This window comes from Muntiacus reevesi, chromosome 11 (assembly GCF_963930625.1).
Source record: "Muntiacus reevesi chromosome 11, mMunRee1.1, whole genome shotgun sequence".
NCBI classification, from domain to species: Eukaryota; Metazoa; Chordata; class Mammalia; order Artiodactyla; family Cervidae; genus Muntiacus; species Muntiacus reevesi.
Genome location: NC_089259.1, coordinates 73,696,576 through 73,724,066, shown reverse-complemented (window position 1 = coordinate 73,724,066; position 27,491 = coordinate 73,696,576). Strand labels below are relative to the sequence as shown.

At 38.0% G+C, this 27,491-nt stretch overlaps 1 protein-coding gene and 1 non-coding gene across 2 annotated transcripts in view; one reads left to right on the top strand and one right to left on the bottom strand.

Moving 5' to 3' along the window:
* Positions 1-27,491, bottom strand: part of PCCA (propionyl-CoA carboxylase subunit alpha) — a 345,865-nt gene that overhangs the window by 196,831 nt on the left and 121,543 nt on the right. The window contains exons 9-11 of the mRNA XM_065902073.1: positions 11,693-11,771; positions 4,731-4,833; positions 90-184 (exon numbers count right to left, since the gene is read on the bottom strand). Of these exons, the coding sequence (XP_065758145.1) occupies positions 90-184; positions 4,731-4,833; positions 11,693-11,771 (277 nt within the window). The remainder of the gene's footprint in view (positions 1-89; positions 185-4,730; positions 4,834-11,692; positions 11,772-27,491) is intronic.
* Positions 20,644-20,778, top strand: LOC136144542 (small nucleolar RNA SNORA70). Its single transcript, XR_010658571.1, has one exon. It is a non-coding gene; the product is annotated as a small nucleolar RNA SNORA70 (small nucleolar RNA).

Sequence of the window (27,491 nt, the reverse complement as noted above, 5' to 3'; positions counted from 1 at the left end):
TATTATATAGTTTTTATTACAATGGGAAAGAATCATAAGAAATATACAAAATCAGACTACTCTATATTTTCCTCAGGAGAAGCGCTTACCTTGGTGCTTCCTCCACCACTTTCTGATTTCTTCTCTGAATTGAGCACTCTCTTTCATTGAGCCACAAGGCATTCCCATGTTTATCACCTAAAACCTGAAAGAGCAATAATACCACTTGAAAAATTATACAGTCATATCCATAGCACACATGCCCAGTTAACATTTCTCCATGTAACACCCCCTGGTTTTTAACACTCTGACCTCCTAAAACAGAAGACACCTCTCAAATACAATATCCTTTTGTATGACACCAGTGCAAGAAAATTTTATTACCTACCACTCTAAAACCCAATGAAACATTTTTATTAAAAAGACTAGAGGAAAAAAATTTTCATGTTGCATTTCTGATATACTGGGTAAAATACTAGAATCAATTGTACAAATTTGTGAAGGACGCTGAGCATCAGTAAAGGGAATTTACATCTTAGATTTCATCGGCACTTGGGAGAGCCACAGTGCTATGACAAACATCTACTTGTTGTTAATACTGCAATGTCTGTTGATCAGAAAATGCTATTTCATTTATAACCGATATGCAGTCTGTTACTTTATACACCACCAATATTTTTACACTGTTTTATTTTTGTTATAAGAAATTAGTAAAAAGTCTGGGGTTAATACATAGCATTATGGTTTTTCCCATTTGTGATAATGGGAAATAAATTGGAGCTTTTACTTTTAATATTTATTTATATATTTATTATTTGACTGTGCTGGGCCTTAACTGCAGCATGTGGGATCTAGTTCCCTGAGCAGGGATCGAACCCAGGCCCCCTGAATTGGGAACTTGGGAGTCTTAGCCACTGGACCACCAGGGAAGTCCCTAGAGTTTTTAATTGTAATAAAAATATTAAAATACTGAATGAGACATGCTTTTACTTTTAAAAAAATAAACACCATTTATCCAAAATTCAAATTTAACATGTATTTCCTTAGCTAAATCTGGCAACCCTAAAACATGCTTTTTGTTCATGTTTTTCCCAGAACGTTTGACCTTAGAAACAGATTAATCAATTTTCATGATTAAGGAGTAGGTATATATTACTGAATGCATATATTTAAGCTAATGGAGATAAAAGCTATTCTAGAATCAAAAAGATTAGGCACTAATTTAAACTCCAAACAGCTATGTAATCTTCTTGGCAAGTCACTGTTTCTTCATGCATCATTAATAATAGATATCATCTTAATATTTTATATAGCTCCTGAAAACATTGAAAAGATGATTTAACAATATATTAAACAATAAAATGAACAGTTAATACATGATTGCATGATTAATTTTTAGGAATTTAAACCTATCCAAACCTCCAGGATGCTTCCAAAGGGAAACATTATGGTAATGAAATGCCAATAAGTTGGAATTTTATTTCTAAGACTCAAAAATGACCACAGAAGTACATCCAGAATTATTTTTAAATGTTAAATTTATTCTACCTTTTCTTATTCTAATTGATGTAGAAGTGAAAGTAGACTTAGCCTTCAAGAAATAAAGTGACAACAATCAAGAATTCTAAGAAACATCTTTCAACTGTAAAATATTAGATTCAAATGTACATAAATGATCTACTTTTTCTCTTTTTTTCCATTTTGGTCACAGAGTCAAGTTTGTTTTTCTCTGAAGTCTGTGCATAGTTTTTCTTCTGGCCACACCATGTGGCTTTTGGGATCTTAGTTCTCTGCCCAGGAACTGAATCTGGGCCACAGCAGTGAAAGTCCGGGATCCTAACCACTGGACCACCAGGGAATTCCATTAAACAAATTAGGAGACAAAGTAACCGGACAACATTATAAAAAAAGCAAGGGAAGTTAACGCTCAATGCACCATGAGGTTTTTAAACTTTCCATATCACCCTTCACAGACACGTGTGATTATGATTATGATTATGAAACGATCTCCCAGGTATCCAGCTTATTAGGAAAAGCTTCATCATTAATAGACCACTTCACGTAATGCAAGCCTTTCAGCATCCATGGATCCAGCCCATAAAATGCCAGCAGAGCCCTGGTTTCAATGGAGCAGTGCCACTCCTACTGTCAGTACACAGATTCAGCATGAGAAAGAACTAAGTATGTGATAGCTCATTTAGAAAATAATACTACATATATATATTCCTCGACTATGGCAGGATATTCAAATACCAGTAACAGCGTCTGCTTCCAGGGATGGAAACCACGGGGCTGAGAGACAAGAGTGAAAGAACCTTTACTTTTTGTTGAATACCCTCTATCATGTGCACACATTATCTAATATTAATTAATTAAAAATGAAGAAAGTAAGTTAAAAAAAAAAAAAAAAAAAAAAAAAAAACCAACTCCCAAGTGCAGACCAGATCTGGGAAACACCTGTGCTGCCTATTTAAGTTACTGGGAGGCACTTTCACCTATGTTTAAAAATATCAGCATAAATATATGCCATGGTTAATTAAAATAAGCTAAAAGTTGACATAGAAATATTATTTAACAGAGCACAGCAAACATTTATTGAGTATCAGTAAAAAAGTGATACTTTTTATGTGGAAAAAGTGAGATGGCTGTAGGTAATATGGCTTAAGTGGTCTTCTGATAGCACAAATAAGTGCTGGATGGGGAATACAGAGAAGGGAAAAATCTATTTTGCCTCTAGGATCTTACAGGAAGGACAGCTCAAATATTAATATCTCCCCTAAATTATAGGCTCCAATATCCAATAGTCTACTCAAACCCACATTTTGGTATCTGATGGACATCTCAGCCTTCATCTGTTCATCTTCATACCCTGATTTCCTCCCCCAAATATGAACCTCTCACAGTCTTTCCCATGTCAGTAAAAGACAGTCCCATTCTTATCATTTCTTGGGCCAAAAGCCTAAAAATATTTCTGATGCCTAATTTTTCTTTATATCACATCAATCTTTTAGAAAATCTAGTCTACATTCACAAAACACCCTGAATTCAATCACCTCTCACCACCTCCACCACATGCTGGCCCAAGGGACTACCCTTTCAAACTAGAATTATTAAAAAAAACCTTAAGGACTCATAAACAAAACATATACAGAACTCTCAACATTCAATAATTTTAAAAAGTAAAATTTGAAAGTGGGGGGGGCGGCCAAGGATGAGACTTGAGCAGTCACCAGAAAATACGATATCCAATTTTGGTTCATCAACTTTAAAAAAAAAAAAACACACATGCTCAACATCAATATTCATTAGGGAAATACAAATTAAAACAGAGATACTGTTACATGTCCAACAAAATGGCTAGACATTAAAAAACTGAGAACATCAAATGGTGTGAAAGATGGCTGAACTGGGAACTTTCTATCAACAGTTCTATGAAGACCTACAAGACCTTCTAGAACTAACACCCAAAAAAAGATGTATTTTTCATTATAAGGGACTGGAATGCAAAAGTAGGAAGTAAAGAAATACCTGGAGTAATGGGCAAATTTGTTCTTGGAGTACAGAACGAAGCAGGGCAAAGGCTAATAGTGTTTTGCCAAAAGAACACTCTGGTCATAGCAAACACCCTCTCCCAACAACACAAGAGAAGACTCTGCACATGGACATCACCAGATGGTCAATACCGAAATCAGATTGATTATATTCTTTGCAGCCAAAGATGGAGAAGCTCTATACAGTCAGCAAAAACAAGACCGGGAGCTGACTGTGGCTCAGATCATGAACTCCTTATTGACAAATTCAGACTGAAATTGAAGAAAGTAGGGAAAACCACTAGAGCATTCACGTATGACCTAAATCAAATCCCTTACAATTATACAGTGGACGTGAGAAATAGATTCAAGGTATAAGATCTGATAGACAAGAGTGCCTGATGAACTACGGACAGAGGTTCGTGACACTGTACAGGAGACAGGGATCAAGACCATCCCCAAGAAAAAGAAATGCAAAAAAGCAAAATGGCTGTCTGAGGAGGCCTTACAAATAGCTGTGAAAAGAAGAGAAGCGAAAGGCAAAGGAGAAAAGGAAAGATATTCCCATTTGAATGTAGAGTTCCCAAGAGTAGCAAGGAGAGATGAGAAAGCCTTCCTCAGGGATCAGTGCAAAGAAATAGAAGAAAACAATAGCATGGAAAAGACTAGAGATCTCGTCAAGAAAATTAGAATTTAGAAAGATGGTAACGATAACCCTATATGCAAGACAGAAAAAGAGACACGGATGTACAGAACAAACTTTTGGACTCTACGGGAGAAGGCGAGGGTGGGATGATCTGAGAGAACAGCATCAAAACATGTATATTATCAAGTGTGAAAGAGATCGCCAGTCCAGGTTGGATGCATGAGACAAGTGCTCGGGGCTGGTGCACTGGGACAACCCAGAGGGATGGAATAGGGATAAATATTTTTATACATTCAGGATGGGAAACACATGTAAATCCATGGCTGATTCATGTCAATGTATGGCAAAAACCACTACAATATTGTAAAGTAATTAGCCTCCAACTAATAAAACTAAGTGGAAGAAAAAAAAGAAAATTAGAGATAACAAGGGAACATTTCATGCAAAGATGGGCTCAATAAAGGAAAGACCATTCACAATCACCCCAAAATTTAAGAGAGGATGTGTTTCTAATAGGACTAAGTAATATTATTTTAAAGTCATAATGATTTGAAAGTATCTTAAAATGTACCAACCTGGATTTCTATATGACGGGGGTTATCAATAAATTTTTCTATTAGTAGCCTATCATCACCAAAACTAGAAGCAGCTTCTTGAGATGAAAATCGAAAACCATCCCTATGAAGAAAAACAGAAGAGTCACATGAACACAAAACAAATATAGCCCCTGATATAAAGAAAACTAAATAAAGGTTTATTTTTGCATACTTCTGAGCAAAGCAGAGAAAAATACACTTAACATACAAATATCTCAATTAATTTTGACTGAACAACAAAGTCTTCCACTTACTAGTACTGTGACTCTGGGTAAATGCTTTAATTTCCCTGATCTTAGAGTTTTATAGAAAGAAGAATACCAAATACTTATTTCACCAACTGTTTTTTAAAAAAGAGAAATTTTAATAAGCCATCAAAGCATGTAAAATTTCATTTCTTTGACCTTAATATACCTTAATTCCACTAATAAAAATATATAAAAATGAATACCTATTTGATTCAAAAGTGAGATGATACACACAAAAATGTAAAGAACATAGGCAACTGCACAGCTGGGGCAAAACCACAGCAAATAAACTCAGTAAGAACAGGAGAGGAAAGTCCTCAAGAACATTTCCAAATATTTTAAGTACACAACTTTAAATGGTCCCCCACACGTCCATACAAATCATTAGAATTTTTATCATCTTTAAAACTGCTCAAAAATAGTAAACAAAAGAGAACAGCTTGATTTTTTAAATAAAAACATGAATTTAAATATTTTTATACATAACAAAAGAGAACAACTTGATTTTTTAAATAAAAACATCAATTTAAATATTTTTACAAATATTTATTTATTTGTAATATTTGTATAAATATTTGTATATTTGTAATATTTGTATATTTGTAATATTTGTATAAATATTTTATAAATATTTACAAATATTTATTTCCAAACTATAATAACTTAAACATTATTAATATTATTAAAATATGCTTACTAAACTCACACACTTTGAAATGAGTTCATTCAGTCTATTAAAAACTCAGACTTGCTTACTTAAAACTAATTGAGGATCTTATGTTCCATTCATTGATATATACAGAATATAAACTTTATTTCCTTTTACATGTAATTAATAGTTTCTGGCATGAGTTTAAGTAAACTCCGGGAGTTTGTGATGGACAGGGAGGCCTGGTGTGCTGCGATTCACGGGGTTGTAAAGAGTCGGACACGACTGAGCGACTGAACTGAACTGAACTGAACACATCAAATACCTGTATTTAATGTTCAACATTAAAATTCTTTTAATCCTTTCATTTGCAAACACTTCATCTGGCAACATTAGAAATAACTATCTTATTTGTGTGCTTGAAAAATACAACACTGCAAACAAACACTGACTAGAAGATAAATTTCAAAACATACTGCAAATATTTCTATCTCTCAGGGGTCTTGGAGAAAAAGTGTCATGTTTTCTTAGTCCTCCATTACTTTCACGATTTAAGGGAATGGAGTTTAGATCTCAGGAGACTGAAAACCTCAAAGGAACTAAAGCATGATGAATCGTTGTTTTCAATATCATATAACCAACTTCCTATTAGGTGAGATACAATGATTCACAAAGGAAAAACATAATACTTTACAGTTTGTCTCTGCTCTAATGATTTTAGAGTTTTTATTTTGCTTTGAAATCACAAATACCAAAAGTAAAAAATCAAAGTCACCCAAATAAAGTATCAAGTTTGAGAGCATTACCAAAATGTTTTAAAATTCATGGAAAATTGCATTTAGATCATTTCTACCACTCAGTAATACATTCATTCCATAAATACTAACAGTGAAACTGAGCCTGGTGCATATATTATATATGTGATAGAAATACAAAAACAAACAGAAACTGCTCTCACAACACCTGAAATCATATAGGGGCACTCCAAAATGCAGAGAGGATTAATTTTCCATTCATGCCACAACATTTCATTTAAAGTGGCGTAAAGAAAAGGAAGTCAGAGAGTGTGAAAATATATGAATTTATTTTCAATAACCTCCAATACTCTCACCCTAATTTAATATGCTGTGGTTGTTCAGTCACCAAGTTGTGTCCAATTCTTTGCGACACCATGGACTGCAGCATGCCATAACCAACACTAAACTTTAAAAAAAAACTTTCAGATATTCTAAAACTTCTAAGTATAGATGATACTTCCCTGAAGATGTTACAAAAGGGACACAATTCTTAGGCTAATAAACAGCTACTACATTTTCTGAGGAATGTTAAAATTTTTGTGGAATATGTGAAAAATTTCTTCCTCAAGTTAGGAGAAAGGAAGGAATAAATGCAGTTCAGCATTATGTCAATAGCTGGTGACTCCAAAAGACAATATATGGGTGTTTTCTGGACTGATCCCTCAATTCTTCCAAAGTTTTTATTTTTCCAAATTAACAGAGGTTACAGAGCAAATTTTTAAAATGAGGATCCTATATCATTATATCAACTAATGTCATACTTTTGTTAATCTCAATAGAGTTTTAGAGATGGTTTATTTATCAAGTTGAAGGGAATAATTTTAGGTAGAAAAGTGTTTATGTACATACTTTTACTAATTATATGAAAATATTTTGAAACAATGTGCCATTTACTAGCCAAGAAAGGGTTGACTTATTTACCTAAGAGGCCCAATATAAGAATAGACATGGTGATTTCTGAAGACACTGCATTCTAAATTAAAATCCACTGGTTAAAAACCAAATCCACTGGTGAAAATCCACTGGTTAAAATCACTGACTACCAGGAAACTGATAAGTAATCTCACTATAAAAGAATATGTTACCAAGAGTAGCCCTGGAGAAATGACTGATAAAAAATCTGACATTCTATGAAGAATAATGAAAACTACATGTGGGAGTTCCCTAGTGGTCCAGTGGCCAAGACTCCACACTCTCAATGCGGGGGTGACCCGGGTTCCATGTTTGGTCAGGAAATTAGATCCCACATGCCACAACTAAAGATCTTGTGTGGCACAGCTAAGACCTGGGGCACCCAAAAAATAAATATTTCTTTTTAAAAGACTAAGTGCTAAGACTTATAGTGAAATTGCTCTATAATTGCTATACAAAAGGGGAAAACTCTGAGGAAAAAAAGAATTCACAAAATACACGTCTCTTATAAAACCATTAAGTTGTGTTTAATATCTTAATTTTTTTACTGCAGAGAATATAGCAGATTGTGTTTTCGAAACATGGCCACAATGGCATCTCCCACTCAATGTGCTCTTCTAAGAAACTTCCACTCCTGCATAAGGAAGTGAAGTCTAATGTTCCTCCCCTTGCATTCAGCGGGAATTTGTGCTCACTGGTAATCAAACAGTATGGTAGAAGGGAAGCTGTGTATGAATTTTGAGACTCGATCATAAAAAGTGATACGGCTTTCACTTGGATTTGAAACAAATGCTCCTGGACGCTTGGGTCACTAAATAAGAAATCAAAGCCACCATACTGTGAGGAAGCCCAAGCAACCCATGGAGACATCCACTAAATCACTGGGGTTACAAACAAAGCACAAGAGATAGCTTCAAAACCTGAACTTCAAAAGATAGAAGTCAAGTAAGACAAATTATGTGGTAAAAATGGGACTGAGCATGCCTCTTATCCTTCCGCCCACACACAGCAACCAGCCAGCCCAACTGCCAACCTTTCAGAGAGGTAACCAATGCTCTGTAAGTCTCTGCCATCAAAAGGAACATGGGGAGAAGAATTCCAGAGAGAGGCTACGAAGCAGACCATTCTTCAATTAAGCATTCTTCAACTGTGAAGATAAATGCCTCCATTTTGACCTTAACCTCTCCGCATTTCCCAAGAAATTTTCAAGTAAAGCAGTGTTGCAGCACAGCCGTTTAATTCATATATATGCACTCCCCGGAAGTTCAGGTGGTAAAGAATATGTCTGAAGTATCCCCTGGAGGAGGAAATGATTACCCACTCCAGCATTCTTGCCTGGGAAACCCCAAGGACCAAGGAGTCTGGCAGGCTACAGTCCATGGGGTCACCAGAGTCGGATACGGTTTGGTGACTAAACCACCAAGGCCAAAGAGACAACAACAGGGGTGTGTGTGTCTGTGTGTGTGTGTGTGTGTGTGTGTGTGTGTGTGTGTGTTACAGGGTGTGTGTGTGTGTGTGTGTGAGACAGTCCATGTAGTGTGTGTGTGTGACAGTAACAGCCAAGTGTGTGTGTGTGTGTGTCTGTCTGTCTGTCTGTCTGTCTTAAACAGGGCCAAGTGTGTGTGTGTGTGTGTGTGTGTGTGTCTGTCTGTCTGTCTGTCTGTCTGTCTTAAACAGGGCCAAGTATTTAAAATCTATATCCTATCATTCAGCAAATTCTGTTGCCTGAAAGGATTAAACTCTTTCTTACCACTTCCACCATTACACTGGGGAAAGCCACCATCATCATTTTTCTTGCTTGGGTTATTTCAACATATTTCAACAGCCCCCTGTCTGGTTTCCCTGATTCCAGGGTTCATTATTTTGGCCCCATTAAATCTATTACCAAGATAGCAGCCAGAGTCATCCTTTTTAAAACTTAAGTCACAAAATCTTGACAACTGGTTCATCTGGATGATACATAGTACAGAAGTTCATTACATTCTTCTACATTGTTGTATGTCTGAAAATTTCTACAATTCAAAACATGTAAATAAAGTGAGGAATTTGTTGTGATATTCCATGATTGTGACTTCTCTACTCAAAACCCTCCAACAGCCTACGTCTCACTAAGCATGGCCTACAAGGTCCCAGATGGTCTGTTCCCCATCTCCTTCTACCCCCACCACCTGGCCACCTGCTTGTCTCCAGACCTGCTCCTGCATCATCACCTCCACACCTGCTCTTCCCTAGCCTGGTCCTCATCTCCACGCCCTCTAACCTTACCACTCAAACATGCCTACTCAGCGAGGACAAACCTGCCAGTCCTGTTTACAATGGGAATTCCTTCCAACACTCCCCATGCCTCTTCCTTTCCTCCTTTATTTTTTTAATATTGCTTATCACCCTCCACAATAGTATATGATTGACTTTGATCCTGTTCACTGTCTCTTCCTACCAGAAGGGGTTTCTGAACCTCATTTATGTCACAGATGCCTTTGGCAGGATCACATAGCATTTGTCAAAATAATGCTCGAAGTGATTTAAAATGTAGAAAAGAGTATATATAGGATTTGATAAGAAATTATATTGAAATAAAGGTATTGAGATATTCTTTAAAAACAAATTTGGGATATCATGTAAGTGGCTCTTTATTCGTTAATAAGCTCCAACAAGTCTAATAATCACTGTTACTTAGAGGTATCTGCGATAACTGTGATGTGAAAATATAAGGGACTTCCTGAAGGGTGCAAAGTTCCACAGATACTACTACTATTGTAGTTTGTAGTCTATATTGGAGCAAACACTAAATTCCAGGTAGAGGCTAGTAAAAGAAACATGTACTTTTTTCCCCTTATCCAGATGCGTGAACATCCCTGAACTTTATGAGTCTATAAATTTGAAGGTTAGGAACTCCCGATCCAGTCATACACTGGCTATGGAGGAACAGAGGGAAGTGCAGAGAGGACCAGATTATTTAGTGTGTTTCTGTTCATGGCTCTATTCCCAGAAACTTACTAAAACACTGTTTGTCATATAGGAGGCTGTCAGTATCAAAAACCTCAATAACAGCACCAATGCACCCAGTGAGTTTCTTCCTGCTGGGTAAGTTAAGATGGGAGAGGAGACTCGGATGCGACCTCGGTCACCATGCGGTGGCTGTAACACTGAGCATGAGGCTGGGGTTGAAAGACCTGTCTCAGGCACATATCATCACCCCACCTCTGACACAACACCCAAGAAACAGCGGTGTTCTGAGACAACCGTCTTTTAGAGCTAAAACTACCTGTCAAGTCTGCCATGTGGCGTCTGCCCCTCAGATTTCAGGGTAATCTATTGCCCCCGAGAGATTTTTACCTTGTAAGTTCACTTTAGAACCTAACTTCTGAATTAGCTTTGCACTGGACAGCTTTCATACCGACTACTCCTGATTTCTCTCTTTCAGAGATTTCAGGGAATGAGAAGGAAAGGAAAAGAAAAGGAGAAAAAAGTACTAACCATTTGGAAGACCAAATTACTTCTGGGTAGAGAAAGGGCAGGAAAGGCAACATTAATGATAATAATTCAGTGATTTTTTTCATCCCTTTCCTTCAAAAAATGACATAAATCTCTCTTACTGTCAAGCTTTGAAGTACATAATACAAATCTGAATAGAGTCCCCTAAAACTTGCACGGACAAGGCAGTTGTTCAAAAAACTATTTTTCCACTCACCATGATGTTAGCAATACAACAAGTTTTTAAAATTTTGTTTTCAGTCTCTTCTGATTTCTGAAACTACTACTAAGAAACTGTTCAAATACATAACAGAGTACACCACATACGAAGGACATACTATAATTTCAAATTCAAAAGGAAATATATTTCACACTATAAATTACATTGAAATACAGCAACACTATAAAGATAACACTAAAGTTATCAAAGTAGTTCATGATTTTTACAATCAAAGGGAAACAAATGAGTACTGATAATACATAAACAGATGAAATTACTACTGCTTTCAAATATATTAGATTCAAATCTTCGATCATATTCAGAATTAAATAGCTAAACATTAGCGATTTTTACCTAGAAGGCAGAATCATGACTGCAATCTTTTAAAATACACTGTAAAAGATAATCTTTTATTAATGTTTGAGATAGTAAAAAAAGAAAACTTTCTAAAATAGGATAATCACCACAGTATAAATAAGAAACTTTTCTGCCTAATTTTAATTATTCCCATCTAGAGGAGTAAAAATTAGATAATTGTTTTAATTATTCCATTATGCTTTTGATATCTGTTTACTTGTCAGTTTAATAAAACTCCAGTAACTGCTATTTTCATCAAAAGTATATTTTGGACAGAATCTCACCTGGTCTCTTCATCATCCCAAGCGATCCGCATGCCCTTCCCACCACCGCCTGCTGAGGCCTTGATCATGACAGGGTAGCCTAACAGCAGGGAAGAATGAGACAGCAGTTCAGGCTTCGATCATCTGGATGCACGAACATGACAACTGACCACATGTTCAATAACACAGAAGACAATAACTAATTTATTTAAAAGTTCCTTTCTTTAGCATCAGGAAAATAATGCCGGTGTAAGGATCTTACATATATTTCATATATGTTTCATATTTTTTTTAAATGAGTGTGATCATTTTTAAAAGAAAAAGATTATCTGCATCAATAAATGCAACATTTTCCCCAATAAGAAAACATAATTTGACAGTGGATTCCAAAACTGGAAGTAGATACAGTATTAATTAACCAACGATATAAGAAACAACTTATATAGCCTTAAGGAAACACACACACACAAACACATGCATTCCTTCTGATTCCCCCAATCTGCTGTGTGCAGGCACAACAAATTAAATTCCTTGTTTTCAAATGTAATGATTTACAGGTACTTGAGGTATTTTCATCTGCAAAATTATAGGGAACCCCTGCAGTTTTTATCTGCAAGAAAGACATGATGGCTTTGGGAAAAATCAAGCCACGGCTGTTCTATTATGACTGGAGCTGAAGAGGCAGGGCTTGCTGCCAGCATGGAGAAGCTACCAACCGACACCATTCAGTGGCCACGGGATAACATGCCTAGACGTGGGACTATTATGAAAATACAACGTCAGGCCCAAAACAGAGGATGCTTTCAGCCAACGTCTTGTAAGAGAAAAGAATAAAACTGCTGTGATTAAACAGGATTGAGTACTTAGACTCAATATAACGTAAAAATTATAAAGTAAAAATTTTGACAGCATGAGTCATCTATGATGACTTACCAAGAAAAGCTGTGAAGTCCCTGTGTTTGGAGGGTTTCTGACAATACGGTGGAGATACTCATGTTCGAGACCACTTGCTTGTGATCGTTTGTGAAGAAAGAAGAGGTCAGGGAGCCCTTGAAGGACTCCGCCTGCCCAGTGATGCTCCACCAGCACTGCACTCTGGCTGCGGGGGCTTTGAAGACAAGGGCGGACAGGGCCAAATGCCACAGACCTCTGACCCCTAAGCCACAAAACGTCTCTCCTAACTCTGACTCAGTCAAAATGGCTCTTGCTCCCTAAGTGTTTCATAATGAATTCAGCTTTAAAAGTTCAGATACTGGCTACGCTTATGTGAGACAGATTTATGTGGGACAGCACTAGAAAAGCAATACTAGGTGCAATAAGCACAAGAAAGACGAACGTGCTATTTTCACACGGGGAGCCGTATTATCTAGGAAGAAGAGGCGTAGGACCCCAGGTAATTCTCTCAGTGGGAATTCAGAAAGGAATCATAGGAAAGAGAAAAAGGGATTAAGAAAAGCATATTATATTGGGTTGGCCAAAAAGTTCATTCAGGTTTTTCCATAAGCTGTGATGGCGAAACCCAAATAAACTTTTTGGCCAACCCAACAGACAGGAGGCTTCCCAGGTGGCGCTAGCGGTAAAGAACCTGCCCACCAACGCAGGAGACAGAAGGGACACAGGTTTGATCCCTGGGTCGGGAAGATTTCCTGGAGGAAGATAATGGCAACCCAGTTCAGTATTCTTGCCTGGGAAATCTCATGGACAGAGGAACCTGGAGGGCTAAAGTCCACTGGGTTGCACAGAGTCAGACACAACAGAAGCGACTGAGCACACAGCACACAACAGATAGGGCTATTTATATAAGACGATGAAGGATGAGCAGGATATGAACACGTTAGGCAGGAAGAACAGAAATGAAACAGAGGTGGGGAAGCACAGGACAGGTTTAAGGAAGGACTGAAACAATCTGAAGTACAGAGTTTATCTGCAGGATGGCAGAGGAAAAGAGAACTGGACACATAAATTAGGTGCAAATTATCCTACACACTTTTGCATTCTACAGATTCTGCTTGAGAGGTAACAAGAACAGTATTTGTCTCTTAGCACTGCAGCCCCACAATGAATATCACATAAAGGAACTAGACTGAAATCAGTAAAGAAGAATTAGCCTGTTTTTGAGCAGTGAAGAAACAATATCTAAAAATTAGAAACCAGCAGGCCTGAGATATCTTTTTAAAAACAACTTAAGGTCTTTATTATGCCCCCATAAAACATGTTATCAATTCACCATCAAAGACTATTTATCCATATGAACAGGAAACCACAAGAGGAGTGATATCCAACACCCCATGTCTCTACTATTTCCAGTTCCCGCTGAGGATTAGGAAATGTGCAGTTATTCTGATTCCAGTATTAATCTCATCTTAGTCATTTACTATGGATCCTGGACTATATAGGGATTTGTGAGGTTCCAAAATGAGATTTGGAAATTTTCCTTGGTAACAAAGAACTAGACGACAAAACAAGACACGCAAAAATCATCTGTCAACAACAAATTATTTTATGTTCAGTGCTGTTGCTTCAGTCATGTCTGACTCTTTGCGACCTCGTGGACAACAGCTCCCCGGGCTCCTCTGTCCATGGGATTCTCTGGACAAGAATACTTGAGTGAGTTGCCGTGCCCTCCTCCAGGGGATCTTCCCGACCCAGGGATCAAACCCATGTCTCTTATGCCTCCTGCATTGACAGGCAAGTTCTTTACCACTGACCCACCAGGGAAGCTACCCTACTTTATGTTCAGAAGAGGTGAGACGCTGCTAGGCAACGGGGTAATATATAACAAGACAAGCAACACGGGGACCCCCCAAGGCGGCGATGCAGCACAGGCCTGTGAATACATGACCCAGAAGAGAAGACTCCCCGACAAGAACTTAAGAAGACAAACACTCAACAACTGAGAGACAGGAAGAAACTGGTAGAAGCTGGTGACATTACAGTCATGAACTCAATGTAATTTTTGAGCTATAACTGAATATAATAGTAAGGTATTCTACTAAAAGTCTTATGCCAAGTAAGTCATTAAATTTCAGACAGCATATATTTTTATGCTGTCACCATGCCATGAAGAAATGAGAACTAGCCATTTGAAAAGGAGAGGAAAAAATATTCCACATAGATGATGTTAAATAATATCAAAAAGCCCACTCCGTCATCCCCACTTTCTTATTGTGTCTGTGACTCTAATTAGGGTAAGTTATGGGGTGCCAGGAACTGGAAGAAAAAGGAAAAAAAACATTCAGTCAAAAGTTGGCATTCCCGGAAAAATCTGAAGTGACCAAGCTGATGGCCTGCAACACCTCACTTTTTACAGCCTGGGTATGAAATATCCACTAACGTTCTCTCACATTGTTTAATCCATTAGAATACTTATTCCTCTGTTCAACTTTTGTCTCGAACACATTTCTTTAAATTTATAATCTTTAGTTGACATATGTTTGAAACAGAACAACCTTCCTTATCATAACAAAACAAAATTCTCCAAGGTTTATAAAAGGAGACAAATTTCCTGGTATGATAAGATTGCTTTTAAAAAAAAAAAAAAAAAAAACCCTCAGGTCCTAGTGCTGTTGGCAAATTTTTCCTAACCTTTATCATCCTCTCACTGGATGCCTGCCTGTGACTCTAAGTAAGGAGGACTGACTGGGCTTCCCTGGTGGCTCAGCGGTAAAGAACCAGACTGCAGAGAAGGAAGAATTTGAACATCAGCAGAAGGAGCTGGAAAAAGTCTGCAACCCCATCATTACCAAGCTATACCAGAGCGCAGGAGGCATGCCTGGAGGAATGCCAGGAGGAATGCCTGGGGGCTTCCCTGGTGGTGGAGCTCCTCCATCAGGTGGTGCCTCCTCTGGGCCCACTATTGAAGAGGTTGATTAGGCCAACCTAGCATAGATCTAGCATTGTTCCACACAAAACATGGAAGGACCCAAATCTGTAGCAAATCCCGTGGCAGTTATAAAGTTGAGCTGCTATATAGTAAATAACTGGGCATTCTTGATACTTGAACATGGAATGTGTGTGCACATGGAAAAACATTGCACTTTACAAGCACTGTATTGTAAGTGGAAAAATGCAATGTCTTAAATAAAACTGTATTTAAAATTGGCAAAAAAAAAAAAAAATCCATCTGCCAACTCAAGAGACCCAAGAGCTGCAGGTCTGATCATCGGGAAACGCCGCTGGAGAAGGAAATGGCAACCCACTTCAGTATTCTTGCCTGGAGAGGTCCATGGACAGGGGAACCTGGAGGGCTACAGTTCATAGAGTCACAAAAGAGTGAGACACGACTTGGCGACTAAACCACCAGCAGAGAGAGAGCTGTAACCGGACTCAGCTGTCGATGCAGAGAAAGAGAAAAGTCGAGCCTTGTGTTAGAGGTAGAGTCAGCACAATGTGTAGACAGGATGTGGACGGAAGAAGCCTCTAGGGCTTGGTGCTCCCCACTCAGTTATGAATCCCAAGTGTAACTGTTTTTCTTGACCAACACACGATGTTGAGCTACACAAGACACACAGCACATAATCTGTCCCCCTTTAATTAAGCAAAACTTGCCCCTATACACAGTGGCATAATCTGATACTGTAAAGGCTGGTGAAATGACATCTTCATGATGTAAATATCATGAGTCATATAATGAAGAATTTTATGTAGTTTTTCACCTAGTTTCTTCAATAAAAAAATTCATAGGCTGTAATGACTGATAGAGAAGGAAAGGCAAAAAAAAGAAAGGAAAAGTGAAATATTTCTTGAGAAATGTCTGATTCCTAATTTGGTGGTGCTAACCAGAAATCTCCTAACAGAGCTCCCTACTAGTACAGTTGGTCCCATCAAACTATAGAGAGGTCAGCAAAATTCTTTAATATATACATATGATCACTTCTCTCTACTACCTAAAATGGTAAGGGTTTACATTGATGAGTAAGCCGTACATGTAAGAACTGTGAATGCTAAGTCGCTTCAGTCATATCCAACTCTTCCTAGGATCAGGAACAAGGCAAGGATGTCCTTTCTTACCCCTCCTATTCAACATCTTACTATACGTCCCAGCTTATGCAATAAGACAAGATAAAGGTAAACAAACTGAGAAGGAAGAAATGTCATTAGCAGGAAATAAGATCATCTATGAAGAAAATCTCAAAGAATCAACAACCACCACCACCAAAAAAAAATCCAAACAAACAAAAAAAAAAACCTTCTAAGACTAAACTTGTAATTACAAGTTGAATTGCATTCCCACATACCAGCAATGGAAACACTTGAAATTAAAAACAATACCATTTACATTAGTACCCCAAAGAATAAAACATTTAGGCATAAATCTACAAAATATGTATAGTATCTATATGCAGAAAACTACAAAATTCTGATGAATGAAATTAAGGAGGAGCTAACTAAATAAATAAAGAAAAATTCCACATGCATGAACTCAATATTGTTGAGATACCAATTGTCCCCAAATTGATCTATAGATTCAAAGCAATTACAACCAAAACCCCATTAAGCTATTTCATATATATCAACAAACTGATTTTAACATTAATATACAGAAGTAAGAGACCTACAATGGCCAGCACAGTATTAAAAGAGGACAACAAGTTCAAAAGACTGACATCACCCAGCTTTAAGGCTTGCTATAAAGCTGCAGCAATAAAATCACCAAGATATTGGTAAAAGAATAGTCAAATCAAACAGCGGAATAGCATGAAAAGCGTGGAAATAAACTCACACAAACACAGTCAATGATCTCTGACCAGAAAGTAAAAGCAACTCAACAGAGAAAAGACAATCTCTTCAATAAACATTGCTAGAACAACTGGAAATCCAGGGGCAAAAAGTGAATCTAGACAAAGTCCTTCACATTTCACAACAGTTAACCCAAAGAGGATTGTAGACCTAACTACATAGTACTAAACAATAAAATGTCTAGAAGATAAATAAGAGAAAATTTAAGTGACCTTTGGTTTGGCAAAGATTAATGAATAGTCATTAAGCATGTGAAAATATGCTCAACAGTATTAAGGAAATACAAATCAAAACCACAATGAAATATACATATCCATTAGAATGACTAAAACTAGAAAGACAAGTAATGTCAAGTTTTTCCCAGGAATGGACTAGATAGGTAACTAGAACTCTTAAAGCACTGCTGGCGGGAGTGTAAAATGAAGAAAGCGATGCTTTTTAAAAGAACAGAAATTATCTATACCTTAATCGTAGTGACATGTACTAAAATTCTCTAACCTATACACTTAAAATAGTTAAATTTTATTCTTCATAAAGCATTCCTTCATAAAAATCAATTTTATGAAGGAGCCGGACAAAAAGAACAGACTGCCAACAGAGTAGTAACAAAAATCGGACTGACAGCTCTCTCTCCAGTAGCTGCGGAGCACGGCACAGTACGAGCATCACAGCACTCTGCTAACTGAAAACCACTGTAACCCGGATCTGCGTGCACACCAAGGTCGCCCTTTAACACAGAATGTGAACAGCCCCATCGAAACAAAAACTGAGCTAACTACCTGTAGAAACTTCTACGGGGTAAATTTCAGAAAAACAGAAATAATCCCATTTGTAAAGTCAGGGATGGAAGAAGGAACAATGAACAAAGAAGATAAATATTTGAGTAAAGGTACATGAATATTAGCTGTTTATAGTTGCCTAACAATGTCTAATTAGTGGGGTAAAGACAAGGAAATAAAATACAAGAAAGCATATAAGAGGAAATCTTTGGTAGGAGGATAAACTGTAGATTGAATTTTAAAATAAGTAAACAATTTAAAAAGTTTAGGATACTGAAGAACACCTGTCTCCAAATTGAAATTTCTATAGTAAACCCTGAAACAGAAATAAGCATAAAATTTCTATCACAGTAGAAAGGAGTGGGGACGGTGGGATGGAGGGATGGAATAAGGAAGAGAAATTTTAAGGAGAATCATTATCAACAAGAAGTCATGAAAGGAGAGAAAGTAGAATCCAAGAGGTGGAACAAAAATAAAAAGCAGATAATATAAATAAATCAGAAAGTAGTAAATACACTAAATGTACATCAACTGAAATCTATGGTTAACAGACAGTGCCAGTCTTGAACAGAAAAAAAAAAAAATCAGTATATACTGAGAGATACCTCAATCAATAGACTACTGGTTGACTGGAAAAATAAAAAAGAAAGAACATAGGAAAACACCAAAATAACCTGGTTTAGGCAGAATACTGATAAAATGAAATTATAAAGCAAACTCAAAAAAAGCCATACATTTTGATAAAAAGTAAAATCAGCCAAGAAGACACATTACACTGCTATGTTACCCATTAACTTCCTGGCAAGCAAGACAACCTCACTAATCCACTCTCTCAAAAACTGATCAAATAGCCAAGAACATCACTAGAAGATCTGAAAACCCCAATAGGTAGACCTGATCTATTGGTCGTCTGTAAAACATGGCCTACAACACTGTGAGAATGCACACTCTCTTCAGGCACACGGAAGGTGTATTTACGGTGATTTACTCCTTGGTCATAAAGCGATTCTCATCAAATTAGAAAGTTTCTAAATAAGAAAGATGATACTCACTGATCAGAAAGCAATTAACTTAGAAATATAACAGAAAGTTGAAACTGTTAATGTATTCCTAAATGACCTGATTCAAAAATCGTGACAGAACTCTGAAAATACTCAGAAATGAACAACTGTGGAAAATACATGTTAAAATTATGAGAACAGAGCTCTGTCCATCTCACCACTTTAGGACAGTCCTCCAACTGCTGGAAGTATCGTCAACCAAAAGCTGACTTGTCCTCAGCTTGTATTACTTCTTCCAAGGGGCAGCCTGCACCCAAGGCTTAGTTAACATAGGTGTATAACAGTTCAATCTTATTGCCCCAATTTGAGACAGCTATTTAATATAAAAGACCAGCCAGTACTGGGCTTCCCTGATAGCTCAGTTGGTAAAGAATCCGCTTACAATGCCTAAGACCTGGGTTTGATCCCTGGGTTGGGAAGATCCTCTGCAGAAGGCAAAGGCTACCCACTCCAGTATTTTGGCCTGGAGAATTCCATAGACTGTGTAGTCCATGGGGTCGCAGAGTCACAACTAAGCGACTTTCACTTTTCAACATGGAGAACTCTCTGTAGGAAGAGCTAAGGCCGTTGTTGAGTCTGCGTCTCAACTTAATTCAAATCCCCCTTAAGTCCACAATTTCTTTCACTCCCTCATGTGCATTGGTCCCAAGAGTATTGCACAATAAAATTCCAGGGTCTGCTTTAAGACAGGTATCCAGTCTGTGACAGAGGAGCCATCTGGAAGGCTGTGACAGTGGTCTAAGCAAAAGATTGACACTAGCTTGAACAAACGGAACCACAGGATAAATGGAGAAAAGGGGATGAACTCAAGATTGAGGACATGATGACAATGATATACAAATTGCAAAACCACATAATCCAATATAATAGTGAATGCTGAATTACAGAGAACTGCTGATCAAAATCGAGACCCCTCTACTTCCTGCCTCCATGATCCGTGCCACTGTGGATGACAGAACCCCCATCAGCCTCATACCCAGACAAGGCTGGCATAGTCTAGAACTCCAATGCACCCCATAGTGTTACCAATGGGAAGTGAACATGGAGGATGAGGAAAATCTTTGCTGTTTAAGGTTACAGGGCAAGGGCAATAAAAAGGTGTAACACTACAGCTCTGATAAATGAATGATGGTTGCACAGACTCAAATAAGAATTACCACATTACTAAGTTTTCCAAGGAAATAGAATTCAAAATCTACTAGGCAATTCAGCTGCCATGCAACACTCGGCTACACTGAAAGTTCCTACTGTGAAGACAAGCAAGGAGACAGTTAAAATCCAAACAATCTGGGAAATAAACTCCATCATCAATGCATCTCCCATACTGCTATTTGGTCATAATGTTTCACTATTTTGTTGTCACCTTTTAATTACGAGCTATAGTTACTTTACTTTGCAGCCAATTAAGCCGACTGTGCTCCTTTCCCCACGGGGGCCCAGTGTGCAATGACTGCAAACAGCAGCCTCCTTGGTAGTGTATGCAACCTGTTGCCTGTACAGGTAGCCCTAAGGGACCTTGGAGACAACTCTTCCTAGTGGGCATTCATGACTGGCCTGCTGTTTCTCAATCTAGACTCCAGACAGGTATGCGCGGTGCCTTTGGAAAGCCCCAGGGCACAGTGGCCAGGGTCCACACTGGCCAGGTCATAATGTCCATCCGCACCAAGCTGCAGAACAAGGAGCATGTGATCGAAGCCCTCCGCCTGGCCAAGTTCAAGTTCCCTGGCCGTCAGAAGATCCACATCTCCAAGAAGTGGGGATTTACCAAGTTTAATGCGGATGAATTTGAGAACAGAATTAGTCGCAGAAAAGCGACTCATCCAGGACGGCTGTGGGGTCAAATACATCCCTAATCGTGGTCCCCTGGACAAATGGCGGGCCCTGCATTCATGAGCATCAGCTCTGTTCCCTCCTTAATCACGCTCACCAATAAATGCTATTTCCTGTCAAAAAAAAAAAAGTTATAGTTACTTTAGTCATTATCAATTTAGTATTGATACATCTTCGGAATAGCACACTTCAGACTGAAGTGATACATATTTATATTTCCCTAGGGCCTATAATTATCCTGTAACTAGAACGTAAACATATATGTGTTACAGTCCAACTACGAATTATTCATATCTCTACTATTACCGCAGACGAACAAAATCTCTAAGAAAGGTACCTAGAGGTGATCCTTATTATCACTGAGTTTTTACCACTGGAAAATGAAAACGTGTAAAGTGGGCACAGGACATTTTGCCTTTCCTAAGACAGCTATGCACACATGAACACACAGATATCTATACAAACACACTGAGTTTAGATAAGATTGAACCAGTAGTGTACTCATAAAGGTTTAAACAAGCTGTGTTATAAGAAAGTAAACCAGTACATAACAGTACTTCTTTAAGTATGGCAGAGAGAAGCAATTAGTTTTTGTTTTTGTTTTTTCTTGGAAAAACTGATCTGGGCTACCTTTCCTCTGCTCAGGCAAATAAAAACTATTAGATCCCTAACTCTGATTCAGGGATCAGAATCAAGCATGGTTCAGTGTCTAGACTGGAGCAGAATGAGCTGACAGAAAGTTTCCAAACAAAAACCAAAGGCTTACAGTCTTCACATTAGTGTCTGAACATTACGTAGAGTCTTTTGCAATAGAATGATAGAAAAAAGAAAAGGTATGCAAGAATAAACAACAGTAAAACAAAAAGAGAGACACTGAGAACAAATATAACATGGCAAAATACAGAAAGAGAACTTGTGAAATAATGCTTAAACCCAAAGTGTGTATACTGGAGTAATGAAAGAAAATGTAAGCACCCAACCGACGAAGAAAGGAGAGAAGGGATACAGAACATGGACTATCACTGTAACCTCAAAAGACTACAGGACTTCAATAATACGAAAACTGCAAAATAAAAACCTTAAAAGTGAGAACACTTTAACACCACTTTCTTCAACATAATTTTTCCTCAGGCATTACTTAGTAAATCTCCTAATTAAATAAATGAAAATTAAACATCTCTTCTACTGAGGACCAACTTGAAAAATGAATTAACAGGATGTTAAGATTGGGAAAAAGATACAAATTGCAATTTTTTTTTCAAATGCTTCCTTGATAGATCTTTAACCACAAAGTCACATACAACATGTGAAAAGTTTTCTAAGCAATATGAAAGAAGGAAAAGATTTGAGGCCTTAGCTAAGTATTTCTATCCCTTGTTAGCATGAACAATTTGTTCTTCTATATTAAAAAAAACAAGAGCAACTTTTTTAAACGTTATACCATGGCAAAAGGAAAACTAGCCAAAGGAACAGAAAAAATAGCCAGGGCAGAGAATAAAAGATAATAAAGTTCCTACATATTTATCGGAGACAGGGGCCAAGGTGGTAGGAAGACTGATATCAGGAAGAAATTTATGGGAGAGCCAAACCTGCAGAGAATGTAAAATATAACATGACCGGTTAGTGTGAAGCCAAGAAGGTTCATTAAAAGACTCTCATACATTTGAATCTTAAAACTTCCATTAGTCCTGCCTAATGAATCCAACAGTTAGAACTGGACATGGAACAACAGACTGGTTCCAAATAGGAAAAGGAGTACATCAAAGCTGTATATTGTCACCCTGCTTATTTAACTTCTATGCAGAGTACATCATGAGAAACGCTGGGCTGGAGGAAGCACAAGCTGGAATCAAGATTGCCGGGACAAATATCAATAACCTCAGACATGCAGATGACACCACCCTTATGACAGAAAATGAAGATGAACTAAAAAGCCTCTTGATGAAAGTGAAAGAGGAGAGTGAAAAAGTTGGCTAAAAGCTTAACATTCAGAAAACTAAGATCATGGCATCTAGTCCCATCACCTCATGGGAAATAGATGGAGAGACAGTGGAAACAGTGTCAGACTTTATTTTTTGGGCTCCAAAATCACTGTAGATGGTGACTGCAGCCATGAAATTAAGACTCCTTGGAAGGAAAGTTATGACCAACCTAGATAGCATATTAAAAAGCAGAGACATTACTTTCCCAACAAAGGTCCATCTGGTCAAGGCTATGGTTTTTCCAGTGGTCATGTATGGATGTGAGAGTTGGACTGTGAAGAAAGCTGAGCACTGAAAAATTGATGCTTTTGAACTATGGTGTTGGAGAAGACTTTTGAGAGTCCCTTGGACTGCAAGGTCCAACCAGTTCATCCTAAAGGAGATCATCCTGAGTGTTCCCTGGAAGGACTGATGCTGAAGCTGAAATTCCAGTACTTTGGCCACCTCATGAGAAGAGTTGACTCATTGGAAAAAACCCTGATGCTGGGAGGGATTGAGGGCAGGAGGAGAAGGGGACGACAGAGGATGAGACGGTTGGATGGCATCACCGACTCGATGGACATGGGTTTGAGTAGACTCAGGGAGTTGGTGATGGACAGGGAGGCCTGGCATGCAGCGATTCATGGGGTCGCAAAGAGTTGGACATGACTGAGCGACTAAACTGAACTGAATGAATCCAAGGACAGCCTAAATGGATTGAGGTGCTATAGTCATTAACAATCACATACTAAGTTTATTTAAATAATCCTAGCTATTTTTTTTCTTTTTAGTTATCTGTTAGCTGAGAGTTTATCCTGGCTTACTTAATATTGCTACTCTTCCCAGATATCTCCATTACAAACTGGAAGATGACAGGGGAGAAAATGAGAAAAAGTATTGTCAAATCATGATCTATAAATACTGTGGGAAAAAAAAAAAACTTTAAATTGTGTTTCTACTTATTTCATTTCTATACTTATATAGACATCTCTATTTGGATTCATTCACTGAATACATACTTATGTGATGATCACTGTCTTAAGTGCTAGAAATCTCTTGCATTATAGGCAGATTCTTTACCGTCTGAGCCACCAGTGAAGCCCAAGAATAGGAGTGGGTAGCCTATCCCTTTTCCAGCAGATCTTGCCGACCCAGGAATCGAACTGGGGACTCCTGCATTGCAGGCTGACTCTTTACCAGCTGCTACCAAGCAAGCCACTAGAAATACAAAGTACTAGAAATACAAATTAACCCATGGTCAATTTTACTATAAAATACTATGCAAATGAACATAAAACAACCATTTTCAAAGAAAGAATTTACTTAATGCAGAGAAAATTCCACACTATTTTAAGAGAAGAGCAATCCATCAAGGTAATTGATTACAAGAGACAAGAGAGTATTTCCATATGAAACTGAATCCTAGGATTCTGCAGGGTAAGGAACAAACTTTATGAGATACTCTTCCAGCTTGATGCTATTTTCTCTTTTCCATCAAAAATTCTCTACAACTCAATTCTTTATAACTCAATCATTCACTCTTCCTATTAATAGAGAACCACTTGAGAAAAATGTGTATACTTCTACTATTGAGTAGAGTGTCCTCTATATATCTATAAAGTTTCATTGGTTTAAGCTGTTAAGATCTTTACTTCCTTACTGATTCTCTCTGTGGATGTTCTACTCATTATTTAAATTGTACTACTGAAGTCCTCAACTATTACTGTACAGCTATCTATTTCTCTTTTCAAGTCTGTCAGTATTTACTTTATATATTTCCGGTATCTGCTGTTTGGTGCATATATGTTTATAACAGTCAATACATAGTGTCTTTTATCTCTTTGACAGTTTCAGACTTAAAGTCTATTTTGTCTGATAGACAAAATATATTTTAGTAGAGCCACCCCAGTTCTCTTTTGATTACTATTTGCATGGAATATCTAATTCTATCCTTTTGCTTTCAATCTCTCTCTGTGTCTAGATCTAAAGTGAGTTTCTTAGAGACAGCATATAGTTGGATTTTTTTTATTCATTCTGCCAATATCTGCCACAGTGAGATATCATTTCACACATACTAGGATGGCCGTAATATTAAAAAAAAAAAAAAAAAAAAACAGAAAATAACAAGTATTGGCAAGGATGGGAAGAAACTGGAAACCTCAAACACTGCTAGTAGGAATGTTAGATGATTGAGCCACTGGGGAAAATAGATTGGCAGTTCCTCAAAAAGTTAACCATAGAATTACCATGTAAACCAGCAATTCCACAACTAGGTATACACCAAGATAGTGGAAAACACATATACAAACATGCATAGATATGCATACTCACAGCAGCACTAGCTACAACAGTGTATGGAAACAACCCAGATGTCTGTCTGCAGCTAAATGAATAAATAAAATGCACTATAAACACACAATGGAATATTATTTGGGCTTCCCTGGTAGCTCAGCTGGTAACGAATCCACCTGCAATGCAGGAGACTCCAGTTTGATTCCTGGGTTGGGAAGATCCACTGGAGAAGGGAACGGCTACCCATTCCAGTATTCTGGAACAGGATGGAATATTATTCGGTCATAAAAAGGATGAAGTACCAATATACATATACCGGAACTTTGAAAATATAACTCTAAGTGAACACAGAAGGTCATATGTTTTATGATTCCATTTATATGAAATATTCAGAATAGATAAATCCATTGAAACAGAAAGCAAATTGTGATTGCCAGGGGCTGGGATATAAGGAGTGACTATTATTGGATAGCTGGGGAGGAAATGGCAACCCACTCCAGCATTCTTGCCTGGAGAATCCCATGGACAGAGGAGCCTGCTGGGCTACAGTCCATGGGATTAAAAAAGAGTCGGACATAACTGAGCACATACCCTTGGGCATACACACACATTAATGGTTACAGAGTTTCTTTTGGAGGTACTGAAAATGTTCTGGCATGAGAGTGGTAGGTGGTGGTGTTTTCCAGTCGCTCAGTCGTGTCTAACTCTTTGAGACCCCATGAACTGCAGCGACGTCGGGCCTCCCTGTCCTTCATCATTGCTCGGACCTTGCTCAAACTCATATCCATCGAGTTGGTGATGCCATCCAACCATCTTGTCCTCTGTCATCCCCTTCACCTCCTGCCTTCAATCTTCCCAAGCCTCAGGGTCTTCCTTGATGAGTTGGCTCTTCGCATCAGGTGGCAGAAGTTTTGGAGCTTCAGTTTCACCATCAGTCCTTCCAATGAATATTCAGGACTGGTTTCCTTTAGGATGGACTGGTTGCATCTCCTTGCAGTCCAAGGGACTCTCAAGAGTCTTCTCCAACAACACAGTTCAAAAGCATCAATTCTTCTGCACTCAGCCTTCTTTATGGCCCAACTCTCGCATTCATACATGACTACAGGAAAAACCATAGCTTTGACTAGACGGATCTTTGCTGGCAAAGCAATGTCTCTGCTTTTTAATATGCTAAGTTTGTCACAGCTTTTATTCCAAGGAGCAAGTGTCTTTTAATTCCATGGCTGCACTCACCATCTGCAGTGACTTTGGAGTCCAAGAAAATAAAGTCTCTTACTGCTTCCCCATCTATTTGCTATGAAATGATGGGACCGGATGCTTTTGATATTAGTTTTTTGAACGTTGAGTTTTAAGCCAGCTTTTCACTCTTCTCTTTCAAAGATTGGCACAATTAAAGACAGAAATGGTGTGTATCTAACAGAAGCAGAAGATATTAAGAAGAGGTGGCAAGAATACACAGAAGAACTGTACAAAAAAGACCTTCATGACCTAGATAATCACGATGGTGTGATCACTCACCTAGAGCCAGACATTCTGGAATGCGAAGCCAACTGGGCCTTAGGAAGCATCACTATGAACAAAGCTAGTGGACGTGACGGAATTCCAGTTGAGCTATTTCAAATCCTAAAACATGATGCTGTGAAAGTGCTGCACTCAATATGCCAGCAAATTTGGAAAACTCAGCAGTGGCCACAGGACTGGAAAAGGTCAGTTTTCATTCCAAGCCCAAAGAAAGGCAATGCCAAAGAATGCTCAAACTACTGCACAATTGAACTCATCTCACACGCTAGCAGAGTAATACTCAAAATTCTCCAAGTCAGGTTTGGACAGTACACGAACCGTAAACTTCCAGATGTTCAAGCTGGATTTAGAAAAGGCAGAGGAACCATAGACTGAATTGCCAACATCCCTTGGATCATAGAAAAAGCAAGAGAGTTACAGAAAAACATCTACTTCTGCTTTATTGACTATGTCAAAGCCTTTGACTGTGTGGATCACCACAAACTATGAAAAATTCTTAAAGAGATGGGAATACTAGACCACCTGACCTGCCTCTTGAGAAACCTATATGCAGGTCAGGAAGCAACAGTTAGAACTAGACATGGAACAGCAGACTGGTTCTAAATTGGGAAAGGAGTATGTCAAGGCTGTATATTGT